The sequence below is a fragment of the Antechinus flavipes genome, chromosome 2 (assembly GCF_016432865.1).
Source record: "Antechinus flavipes isolate AdamAnt ecotype Samford, QLD, Australia chromosome 2, AdamAnt_v2, whole genome shotgun sequence".
NCBI classification, from domain to species: Eukaryota; Metazoa; Chordata; class Mammalia; order Dasyuromorphia; family Dasyuridae; genus Antechinus; species Antechinus flavipes.
The window spans coordinates 323,283,830-323,297,135 of NC_067399.1; the positions used below are offsets into that span (position 1 = coordinate 323,283,830).

Sequence of the window (13,306 nt, forward strand, 5' to 3'; positions counted from 1 at the left end):
TGAGTTCCAGTGTGGTCTCAGAACTACCTGTGTGATATTAGACAAATATTCCACCTCTGTTTACTCAGTGTTCTCATCTGTAAAAGGGGGATAATATTAGTGCCTTTCTCCCAGGATTATTGTGAGGTTTGTTCCTCTTTTCCTCCTCCTCCTTCTCTTCTTTCTTCTTTCTCCTTTCTTTTCCTTTCTTCTTCTTACATATATATAGTCTTTCCGTTCTGAAAGGAAGGGATCATTCATCTCCTTTGACACATGAGGAAGCTAAGGCCCAGAGAGGGAAATGATTAGCTCAAAATTCCATACTAAGTTGTAAGTTGTTGTTGTTGTTGTTGTTGTTGTTGTTGTTGTTGTTGTTGTTGTTCTTCTTCTTCTTCTTCTTCTTCTTTTTCTTCTTCTTCTTTCTTTTTCTTTTCCTTCTTCTTTTTCTTCTTCTTTCTTTTTCTTTTCTTTCTCCTTCTCCTTTCTTCTTCTTCATCATCATCATCATCATCTTTGTTATTATTAATGTTACGTTCTCAGTATATAGGAAAATAGAAATAAGTATGAGATAGGCTAGTCCAATAGAAGAATAGAAGAATGGGAATGGGAGTAGAAGACTATTGTTTCAAAATCTGGTTCTCTTCTTTATTGCTGTATGTCCTTATGAAGGTCACAACCCCTCTGAGCCTTTTTCTTCATCTGTAAAATGAGGGAATTGTAAATAATGTCTAAAGTTGTTTCTACTTCTAGAGCCATGAAACTAAAATAGCGAAGATATCCAGGGGAAAGCTTTTCTTAAAAAAAGAAAGTGTATAAAGAATGTAAATATTACATATGATAAAAATAAAAAATATAAAGAAGTCATAATATTGATCTTAAAACACTACCCCAAATATCTTTTCCTTCATCTTTTCAATCTTTCCTAGATAATTTGAGACATGTGGGAATAAAATCAGGGACACAATTGTTAGGCACGAATTTAATGTTGCCTTTCAAAAAGAAGTATAAGATTTTTTCCTGTACATCTAATTCATAACAAATTGACTAAATGTTTTTAGCCTGTGAGCTGTTGATCTTCACTCATGTGTCTGGGATCCATGGATCTCAGAAGGCAGTTTTGTATTTAGTTTTTGGGTTTTTTCTTTAGATGAAGTAATTAATTCTGTTAGATGCATAATGAGGTGTTGAATGGCTTAACAGATGGAAAGAAAAGAGGTTTGAGATAGGCTGTAACATCTGAGACATTTAGGGAAGCAGTGTGGTACAAATGATGGTACATGTGTCCTCGAACTTCTTGTGGAGATATAGGAATATTTAGGAGATAACTATATTTTCCTGATTGAAAGCTTCTGGTATGATGAAAAAAAGAAATAAGGCTCGAAAACAGAAGAGCTTGAGTATCAGCTATTTACTAGCCTTGTATTTTGTGTAAAACATTTCATGTAATTATGGGCTAATAAGGGGTATAATGCTTGCATTACCTCCCTTATAGAACTAGTATGTTTTTATAAATGTAAGTTATTTCATGGGACTGTTTGTGTTCAGTCCATTGATTCTCTTTTTTTGTCTTTCTTTCTTCATCTAGTATTAATCCTCCAGAAGGTTGAAAATGGAGACTTGAGCAACAAGATTCTGAAGATCACAGATTTTGGCCTGGCCCGGGAATGGCACAAAACCACCAAGATGAGTGCGGCTGGAACTTATGCTTGGATGGCCCCTGAAGTCATCCGCTCCTCCATGTTCTCTAAGGGCAGTGATGTATGGAGGTAGGAGCCACTGTGTTCTCAAATTCATTTCAGTTGCCCAGACTTTTCCAAAATCTGGGTATTATTTAGGAGCATAAGATCCCCAAATTGGAAGAGAATCCAAACATAGGTAGATGATTTTCAAAATTCATGCAAAGATAATTTCCAATATTTAGGGAGTGGGATTTCTAAGGACTGCTCTACCCTATGGATATATTGTGTTCCAGAGATGATACATGGTTGCCTTCCAGGAAGAGATGTTAAGTAATTATATAGAGATTAGCACTTATTCTAAAGCAGGGGTTCCTAACCTTTTCTATGGGTTTCATGAACCCCTTTGGAACTCTGGTGAAGCTTATGGATGCTTTCTCAAAATAATGTTTTCAAGTACTTAAAATTAAATACACAGAATTACAAAGGAAACAAATTATATTGAAATAGAATTATAAAAAAAAAATTAAAAACAAGTTCACAGACCTGAGGTTAAAACTCTTGTCCTAAATCTAAAGGACCAAGACAAATGTCCACCCTAAACAGATTATATGATTATTACTATTTAGGCACACTCAGTACACTCCAATAGGTCTATTTTTTCAAGCAACTATTTGCCTTTCTTATGTTTTTAGATATGGGAAAGATGGAAATTAGATTTTTCAGTGTGGTATAGTAAAAAGAATTGTAGTTACAGGATATAGGTTCAAAACCCAGTTTTGCTGCTTATTATCCATGGAACTTTAGACAAATCAGTTCTAATCCTCAGATTTTCTAATTTGTAAGATTAAGAGAGTTGAACTAGATGATCTAACGATAAGTCATTAGCAAATTTGTATAAAGGAAAATATAATCTTAGCTTTCTACATTTCAGAAACATAGGTAAATGTTTGGTAAATTTTTGTATGTCTAATTCTGCTTTTCCATTGATTTTATAGAATGAGGTAGCTAATGTAAATTAATCTATTCTTCTCTCCCACAGAATCTCAATAGCTTTTGAGTCATGGGTCATAGGCAATTATAATGTACTAGGAAAGGAGACCTCAGTTCAAATCCTCACCCTGTTTGTTATTCATTATAGCTGTGTGATCATTCTGAATCTCACATTCCACATATATGAAATGGAGATAATTGGGTCAAAGGATTGTAGCTCTAAAGTAAAAAGGTAATCTCGAAGCTGCCTAGTCTAATCCCCTTATTTTATAGATGAGGAAATCTAGATCCAGGAGTTTAAATGACTTGTTCAATGTTATATTGGTAGCATCATCAGAGCCATTATCAGGAGCCCATATTTCGGACCCCAAAGCTAGAGCTATATCTGTTGTTCTACCATGAACTCTTCCCATCAGAAAGTCACTTTCCCTTAAACTTTGTCTTTCTCATTTTAAAACAAGAGGGTTGGAGTAGATGATCTGACTTGTTTTTCAGCTCTAACTCCTACTCTTTTTGATTTCTCCCTTTGGTATGTACTTGAAGTTGTAGATGTGGTCTATCTAAATGGAGTCTGATGCTGAGGGAATGCTTTCTGGTGCAATTTGACTGGTGTTAGACAGTCCTGACAATATTGTCTACTACTCCTTGCCTCCTCTTTTCTTCCCTCTCCTTCTGCTAATGGAAGATTGGATATCAGTTGGATATAGAAATCTATCTTGTCAGAAAAATAGGAAGGGTAGGGAAGAAAGGAAAGAGGAAATCATAAAGGGAGGTCATATTAAGGGAGGTGGTGGTCAGAAGCAAAATAGACTTTTGAGGAGAGACAGGATAAAAAGAGAGTAAGAAGAATAAATGGAAGAAAATAGGATGGAAGAGGAAAATGAATAGGAGGAATTTACCCATTAAACAGAATTGGTTAACAAAATGGATTAGAGACCAGAATCTAGAAATATGTTGTTTATAGGAGACATACTTGAAACAGAAAGACAAACAGAGTTAAAATAAGAGATGGATTAGAATCTATTATGATTTAGCTGAAGTAAAAAATGGCAAGGGCAGAAATGATCTTGGACAAAGCAAAAGCATAAATAGACCTGATTAAAAGAGATAATTAGGTAAAGTACATTTTGCTAAAAGGCACCATAGATAATGATGTAATAATATCAACATTTTTATAAGTTTCCCTGATAAAAGCCTCTTTTCACAAATATATAGAGAATGGAGTCAAATTTGTGAAAATAAAAGCCATTTATCAGTTTATAAATTGTCAAAGGATATCAACAGGCAGTTTTCAGAAGAAATCAAAGCTATCTATAGTCTTAGGAAAAAATGCTGTTGAACTATTTTGAGGTACTACTTCACACTTATCAGAAACAATGACTCCTGGAAGGGATAGTGGAAAATAAGTACATTAATTTAGTAGAGTTGTGAATTGGCCCGACCATTCCGAAGAATAATTTGAAACTATACTCAAAGGACTATAAAGTGTGCATACTTTGACCCAGCAATATCACTACTAGGTCTATAACCTCAAAGAGATCAAACAAAAAAGAAAAGGGTTTATTTATACCAACTCTTTTTTGTAGTGAAGAACTGGAAATTTAGGGAGATGACACTCAATTGGGAAATGGCTGAACAAGCCTAGCATATGATTGTGATGGCTATTGTGCTATAAGAAATAACAGGGAGGATAGTTGTAGAAAAACATGGGAAAACCTATATGAATTGATGCAAAGTGAAGTGTACATAGGAACAGTAGTATTATAATGATTGTCAACTGTGAAAGACTTAACTACTCTGATCAATACAATGATCCAAGATATTTCCAAATGACTTATGTTGAAAAATGCTATCCATTTTTAGAGAAAGAACTGATGAATTGAGTGCAAATTTTATTTTTCTTGCTTTTTTGTGATATGGCTCATGTGGAAATAATGCTTTGCATGATTTTGCATGTATAATTGATATCTTGCTTGTAGTAGGTGAGGAAAGATTTAGAGGGAGGGAGAAAACTTGGAACTCAACATTTTAAAAAATCCTAAAATCAATAATTGTTTAAAAATATTTTTTAAATTGATACATTTTATTATCTTTATAGGGACAGTTGGTGATAGGCTTAGTGTTACAAAGACCTGCATTCAAACCCACCTTTCCACAATTACTACTGGTTCAAATATTAGAAAATTTGGAAATTATCAAAATATTTTAGAAACATGCTCATGGGCCCCACATTAAAGAACTTTTTCAGTAGATTCTCTCATTTGGTATATTTAAATTAAGGCCTCAAAGGGAAGATGATATGATTTACTGGATATACCCAAAGGAGGGAGATGTAGAGATAAGAAGGAAAGATGTTAAGCTATCCAGGGTTTCTTCTTTGCATGGTTAATACCTACAAACTCAGGTAATTCATTGACTATGGCTAGAACTAACATCTCCATCATATTGGCTCTCTATGGTGCTGCATCTCTTCCTTTTCCTTTCTAGGGAAGCTGCAGCTATCTGGTCAGTAATATAGAAGTAAAGAGTAAGAGAAAGCAATGCAAGAATAAGAAAAAGTTTAAATCTTTGAACTACTCTACCATCTTTTTCTTTGCCAGCTTGGTGGTGCAATGAATGGATAGAGCTCTGGACTGGGAGGAAGGATGACTTGAGTTGGCATCCTGCCTTAGACATTTACCAGCTGGGTGAAACTGGGCAAATTGTTTACCCTCCTTGTGCCTCAGTTTATTCATCTGTAAAATGGAGCAGTTGGACTTTATAACTTTTAAAATTCCTTCTAGCTTTAAATGTATGATCCTATGAACTTATAAGAGAATAATAGGTCAATCACACCTATCCTGAATGTTGAGTCTTTCTCAGGTATTTTTTGATTGACTGGATTGCTTCTCGTGGTTTTTACCTTGTTCTGTGTTCTTGAGAAATTTCCAGATTGACAGTCACTTTAACCCTAAATTTAGAACTAATAATTTTGGATGTCCCCAGGTGCCATTTAGTCAAGGAGACTCTCTCAGACCAGTTGCATTAATAACTTATTAGAAGAAGTGGTAGGGTGTCTTACTATCAGTATCTAGGACTATTTCTGGGAGCCCACTGTAGCTAATAATTTACAATTTTCCCTGAGGCCTTTCATGTGACCCCTGTTCTTGCATTGTTATCCAGGTCAATTTATTAAGCACTGATTATTTTCCTGGTATCTTTCTATATATGAGTTTACAAAAGCAAAAAGGAAACATTTTCTACACTCAGGGAGCTTACGTTTTATGGTGTGTGTGTGTGTGTATGTGTGTGTGTGTGTGTGTGTGTGTAAAACATGTACATAAATGAATAAAATAATTATTTAGGCCAGGATGGAAAAGCACTAACTAGTGGGAAGGATTAAGGAAAACTTTTCAAGGAGCCATTACTTAGCATTGCTGGGAATTTGTGGATCAAGCTAAGTATATCAAGACCTTTTCTGATGATTCCTTGATTTCCATTTCAAGCCTGAGCCAGGGTGCTGACAGGTTTGGGATCAAAGCCCCTTTTTTTCTACTTTTTCATGGTTTGCTCAGTCATAGTTGTGGAGACAATGACTCATCTGTGACGTTCTGTCTTCCTTCCTTTAAGAGAGGCGAGAAGAAAAATTCAAGTACAGATTTAGTATGACCTGAGTCATAGCAAGTGGTTGTCTCTAATAGCTCCGGGGCTCTAGACAGTGAGATTTGCCTATTATGTTTTTTTTTTAATTTTTATTTAATAATTACTTTATATTGACAGAATCCATGTCAGGGTAATTTTTTTTTACAACATTATCCCTTGCACTCGTTTCTGTTCCAATTTTTTCCCCCTCCCTCCCTCCACCCCCCCCCTAGATGGCAAGCAGTCCTTTATATGTTGGATATGTTGCAGTATATCCTAGATACAATATATGTTTGCAGAACCGAACAGTTCTCTTGTTGCATAGGGAGAATTGGATTCAGAAGGTATAAATAACCCGGGAAGAAAAACAAAAATGCAGATAGTTCACATTCGTTTCCCAGTGTTCTTTCTTTGGGTGTAGCTGCTTTTGTCCGTCATTTATCAATTGAAACTCAGTTAGGTCTCTTTGTCAAAGAAATCCACTTCCATCAAAATATGTCCTCATACAATATCGTTGTCGAAGTGTATAATGATCTCCTGGTTCTGCTCATTTCACTTAGCATCAGTTCATGTAAGTCTCACCAGTCCTCTCTGTATTCATCCTGCTGGTCATTTCTTACAGAACAATAATATTCCATAACATTCATATATCACAATTTACCCAGCCATTCTCCAATTGATGGGCATCCATTCAATTTCCAGTTTCTAGCCACTACAAACAGGGCTACCACAAACATTTTGTCACATACAGGTCCCTTTCCCTTCTTTAGTATCTCTTTGGGGTATAAGCCTAATAGAAACACTGCTGGATCAAAGGGTATGCACAGTTTGATAACTTTTTGGGCATAATTCCAGATTGCTCTCCAGAATGGTTGGATTCATTCACAACTTCACGAACAATGCATCAGTGTCCCAGTTTTCCCGCATCCCTTTCAACATTCATCACTATTTTTTCCTGTCATCTTAGCCAATCTGACAGGTGTGTAGTGGTATCTCAGAGTTGTCTTAATTTGCATTTCTCTGATCAATAGTGATTTGGAACACTCATATGAGTGGTAATAGTTTCAATTTCATCATCTGAAAATTGTCTGTTCATATCCTTTGACCATTTATCAATTGGAAAATGGCTTGATTTCTTATAAATTAGGGTCAGTTCTCTATATATTTTGGAAATGAGGCCTTTATCAGAACCTTTGATTGTAAAGATGTTTTCCCAGTTTGTTGCTTCCCTACTAATCTTGTTTGCATTCGTTCTGTTTGTACAAAGGCTTTTTAATTTGATATAATCAAAATTTTCTATATTGTGATCGGTAATGGTCTCTAGTTCATCTTTGGTCACAAATTTCTTTCTCCTCCACAAGTCTGAGAGATAAACTATCCTATGTTCCTCTAATTTATTTATAATCTCGTTCTTTATGCCTAGGTCATGGACCCATTTTGATCTTATCTTGGTATATGGTGTTAAGTGTGGGTCCTTGCCTAATTTCTGCCATACTAATTTCCAGTTATCCCAGCAGTTTTTATCAAATAATGAAATCTTATCCCAAAAGTTAGAATCTTTGGGTTTGTCAAACACTAGATTGGTATAGTTGACTATTCTGTCTTGTGAACTTAACCTTTTCCACTGATCCACTAATCTATTTCTTAGCCAATACCAAATGGTTTTGGTGACTGCTGCTTTATAATATAATTTTAGATCAGGTACAGCTAGGCCACCTTCATTTGATTTTTTTTTTTCATTAATTCCCTTGAGATTCTCGACTTTTTATTGTTCCATATGAATTTTGTTGTTATTTTTTCTAGATCATTAAAATATTTTCTTGGAAGTCTGATTGGGCCTATTATGTTTAATTGGGCAAAGAGACCACTATTATTGAAAGACTAGTCTAGCAATGATCTCTTTAGTATTGATGATTACATGTGGGAAGTTATTCAACTTGTAGGCATTTGATTAAAAACTTTATCAAAACTTGCTTATTTTGGTCCAATCACTAGATCACATCCAAGAGCATGACTCCTTTTTAAAACCTCAAAATATGATTAATTATATATAGCACTACAAAAAGAAACAGATATCAGCAACTTCATCAAAGGTTTTTAAGGACTATTTTATAGATTCAGAATATTAGAACTGGAAGAAATCCTAGGCATTTATAAAGACCAGAACTTATCCTTTTTGGTGTTGTGTATCTCTTTAGTATAGGTGAGAATAATATATTTTTTTTAATGCACGAAATATATCACACAGGATTACAAAGGAAGCCAAATGCATAGAAATACACTTGTCAACATATTTTTTTTTAAATCAAGTGTTTGGAGACTAGGTTAAGAATACCCGATCTAGTCCAACCTTCTCATTTTACTGATGAGAAAATTTAGTCTCAGAGAGAAATGAGGTTTCTAAGTTCACTCAGCTAGCATGTGACAACGTTAGGAATAGTATTCTTATTCACATTGTATTTTAGGGCTTAAAAGAACTTTCTTCATACTATCTTTGTGATGTAAGAAGTAGAAGCATTACTACTCCTCTCATTTTATAGATGATGAAAATCAAACTCAGAAGAGACTAAGTGATTTACCCAGGATCACATTGCTAAGAATTAGTCAATCAGCAAGCATTGAATAAAAGCCTTTTGAAATGCGAACATTGTGCTAAGAGCTAAGAATACCAATAAAAGCTAAAAAAAAAGGTCTCCTGCCCTCAAGGAGCTTATATTTTAAGGGGAAATAATCCTGGAACTAGAATTCAAGTCTCTTGACTCCAAGTCCAATGTTCTTTCCATTGTACCACATTGCCATAAGTACCACGATGATGTAAAATCATAATGTTATGATAATGTTATCCATTGGCTCCTCATGCTCTGTTGGCAAGGCCATACAAGCTATGATAATTGAGTATAATATGTTATTTCCTCTAGTCCTTGTCTTTGTCTCTCCTTAGCTATGGTGTGCTGCTCTGGGAACTGCTGACGGGTGAAGTGCCCTTCCGAGGAATAGATGGCTTAGCAGTAGCATATGGGGTTGCCATGAATAAGCTTGCCCTTCCCATTCCTTCCACATGCCCAGAACCTTTTACCAAACTCATGGAAGGTAAGTGGCTGGAGGAGAGAAGGGGGAGGGGAGATTGCTGAGATATTGCTAAATTTTCATAGCAGTTATCAAGAAAGAAATTTAAGTATTAGTCATCCCTGAGAGAAATACTGTGGATGATGGGAATAATACCCATATTATGATCTTTATAATGCTTTGCTAGACTGTGCTCTAAGTAAGTGCTTCTTATAGCTGACCACCCATGATAGAAAAAATTGATTTAGTAAGCAGCAAAGTCTGTGAAGGAACATTTTGAATGTGTAGAACATTTGAATCTGAAAGGGTTAATTTAGGCAAGGAAACTGAGTCCTTGGCTACTTGACTTAAGGAGAGTCACACATTTAGTGATAGAACTGACACTAGTGCTCTGATGTAAAGGCAGCAATGGAATGAAGGGAAAATATCACAGGATTTGGAATGAAGGAACCTCACTTCAAACCTGATCTGTGCCACTTCATAGTTATGTTTTTTGGATTTTGTTCCTAAATCTGTCAAATGAGGAGGTTGGAGTAGATTACTGGATGACCTGTTAATTCCCTTCCAGCTCTAAATCTATGATAGGAAGCTAGGAATCCCTTGACCTCAGTCCAACAATTTTTAAATCAATTTAAAAGCACTAGACTGAGAATCAGAAGAACTTGGAGTTAAACTCTGTCTCTGACACTGATTTGCCAACCTTGCCAAGTTACCTAATACCTTCTATCCCTCTTATCCTACATTTGTTGATCTATGAGAAAATGGTATTTGACAGGAAATTGCTATGGTTCCTTCCAATTGAGACTTTGCCAACAGGAGTTTGCATTTTATCCAAGAGGGAAGAGGGAACCCTTGGATCTTCTTCATGAGGGTAGTGATATGTGTGGTATGTGCACTTGTGTGTGTAGAGATACACACCTACATATATTTGCGTTTTTATGTAAATGTATAAGATTGTAAAGGCAAGAATCCCTTTATCTTAAAATATGATGAACTATTTTATGATACTATAAGTGAAGATCCCTTATGTTAATTTTTTTCCTTGTTGATTGGTCTGGAAATTAGGACTCAGGAGTTTAATTTCATATGCTATACTTGTGACTTTGGATATTTAATTTTTTCTTTCCTAGACCCTTGTTCCTTTTCCTATGAGTTATCATTTTGATGTAATTTTCATAATTTTCATTTCCCCTGATTCTTAACTACTGTTCATGACAACAGTTTTTCTATTCAGGAGTCTCAGGAGAATGAGAGGGAGCTTTAGGGGAAACCTGGTACTCGTATTCTAATTCCAAAATTTATCTCTTTTCATCCTTTTTGTTTATCTGCATTTACTCTGGTTAGACTGCTGGAATCCTGACCCCCATTCACGACCATCTTTTATGAATATCCTGGACCAACTCACTACTATTGAAGAGTCTGGCTTTTTTGAAATGCCCAAGGATTCCTTCCACTGTCTTCAGGATGACTGGAAACATGAGATTCAAGAGATGTTTGATCAACTCAGGGCCAAAGAAAAGGTAAAGAATGAACACATCCATCCATCATTGGGTCATCCCAGCTGGTCCTGAACCTGGCCAGATCTCACTGGCTCTAATAAGCATATCTCCTTATTCATTACAATATCCTGAGTTCAAATCTGGCCTCAGATATTTACTAGCTATGTTAGTTAACCCAGTTTGCCTCAGTTTCCTCATCTGTAAAATGAGCTTGAGAAAGAAATGACAAACTACTCCAGTGTCTTTGCCAGAAAACCCCAAATAAGTCACAAAGAGTTGGATGTGACTAAAAAAAATGACTGAATTAGCAACAGCATAATAAAATGGAATGAACATTAGAGTTTTAGTAGGTTCAGAATGATCTGAGTTGAAATCATGCTTCTAATAATACTATGTTACCCTGGGTCGGGAACCTAATCTCTCAGTCCCTTACATTATTATATAAGACCACAAGTTGTGTTATAAAAAGAAGTTTTCTCAGATCAATAAAGTCAAGGTTCTGATCCAAAAGGGAAAAAAATAACCCAAAAAACTAATTTTCAGAAATGACTCCTTGTACCACTATAAAGAACGTTTTTTATTGTGCAATATCAATTAAAATTCTTTCCTATTATATAGTGTCTGAATAGACAGAATGCATTTATAAAGAATTTATAGGTATAATTTTATAGACAAGGTACTTCAATCTCTATGAGCCTCAGGCAACTTCTTAAGATTTTACAGGATGTTATATGTCTTTGTGGATAGATCTCCTAGACCCAGAGTTCCTCCAAACTGATAAAATCACAGTTCCTTAGGTACTGAAAAGACAAGGAAAAGACTTATATTCTAGGCTTCTTTTAGTGAGAGATGAACCTTTTCTCATTTTGTATGTGAAAGTGTGGTTTAAGTTGCTATGTAACTCCATTTACAGAAGTGCTTCTTAATGGATTTTTTTTTTTTTACTCATATAATGTTAGACTTCAGATTATAAAATTACTGTAGCTCCTGGGCCCTGCTGCTGACTTAGTGATACCTCCATCAGGCAGGTGACTTTCTCACTGCCAACAATGGGTCCTATGGGCTACTGCTAATTGTTACTGTTGCTGCTGTTTTAAGTTCTGTGGGGATGAATGAAAGTTTGTGGAGGGGAGAAGTCTGATATTCTTAGATAGAAAGGTCTTTTATAAACTCAAGTTCTTGTCACTCATAGGAACCAGCAGGAGGAAAGGAAGGAATGAATGATCTGTGATGCTGCAACCATCTTGAACTTTTCAACTTTTCCCTTTAACAGCAAAATCAACCAACTGAGCATAATTATTCTGTAATTTCTAAATCCTTTTGTTCTCCCAGCAGTGAAGGCAAAGAAGTCACACAAGGGAGCAGAGGATTTGTAGAGCTCAGAATAATTATTTGTAACAGGTTTATTTTCCTAAAGAAGGAAGACGTTAAAAAGATATATAAAAATTTTTATAATATAAAAATATTTTATAAAAATCTATTACATTTATTCTTTCCTCTTTTTCCACTTTCTCTTCCTCTCCTTCTCTTTCTCTGTCCTCTTTTCCTTTCTTTTTCTCTCTTCTCTCTCTTCCCTCTTGCCTCTTTTTCTCTCCCCTCTTCTTCCCCATCCCTTTCCCCCTTCCCTTTTTCCTCCTCTCTTTTCCTACTCTTTGCTTCTCCCTGCTCTGTCTATAGTTAAATAGTAGCCATCGCTGGGGTGGGTGTGAGGTGCGGGTAGGGGAAGTGAGGAGGAGGGGAAGGATTAGAAAATAAATTAACATTTTGCATGATTGCTTTACTATATATTTAAAAGGAATAGTAAATTGTATATAATTTACAGTTTCATTGCAGTCATCTTTTTTCTTATACTAATGTTATGGAAATGCTTGTTTTATTTCATAAACTAAAAAAAGAAAAATAAGAAAAGGAAAATGAAAAACATAATAAAGAAAAGCATTTTAAAAAGTCACTTTGGAGAATCTATTTCCTAATAAGAAGACATAAAATTTCTTTCATCTGGTCTGTCTCTTGTTTTCTATGTCTTTTATTTCCCATCTACTCTCCTCCATTATCCCCCTTCAGTCTCCAGATCTTACCTGTTTCAGGCCCAGTTTCTTGCCAGTGAGAGTTTAAGAGAAGTATTTAAATTTTAACAAATGATATTTTGCCATAGAAGCTTTATAAACTAAATCTCTTGTTCTCTCTCTGGACCTAATTATTTCATATAAATGACTTTATAAAGATTTCAGTGTTTTGTGTTTTTTTCCCTCCCTCTTGATGCCATTCTTAAGAGACTATACTTTTGTTGGGTTCCTAATCAGTCTCACTAGATTGATTGCTTATCTTTTCATCTCTCTTTTCTGATGTCTTCCTCCATTCTTCTGACATCTGGCCTTCAGTACTATTCCCAAGTATCAGAGAAAGGCACTATGTCTGGAGTCAAGAAACCCTAGAGTTCAAATATGGGGATGGTTCTCTTAGAGAACCAAT

The 13,306-nt window shown here is 35.3% G+C and overlaps 1 protein-coding gene across 1 annotated transcript in view; it reads left to right on the forward strand.

The window, feature by feature from the left end:
- Window positions 1–13,306, forward strand: part of MAP3K9 (mitogen-activated protein kinase kinase kinase 9) — a 118,486-nt gene that overhangs the window by 81,225 nt on the left and 23,955 nt on the right. The window contains exons 3-5 of the mRNA XM_051977681.1: window positions 1,565–1,745; window positions 9,211–9,359; window positions 10,680–10,855. Coding sequence (XP_051833641.1) covers window positions 1,565–1,745; window positions 9,211–9,359; window positions 10,680–10,855 — 506 coding nt within the window. The remainder of the gene's footprint in view (window positions 1–1,564; window positions 1,746–9,210; window positions 9,360–10,679; window positions 10,856–13,306) is intronic.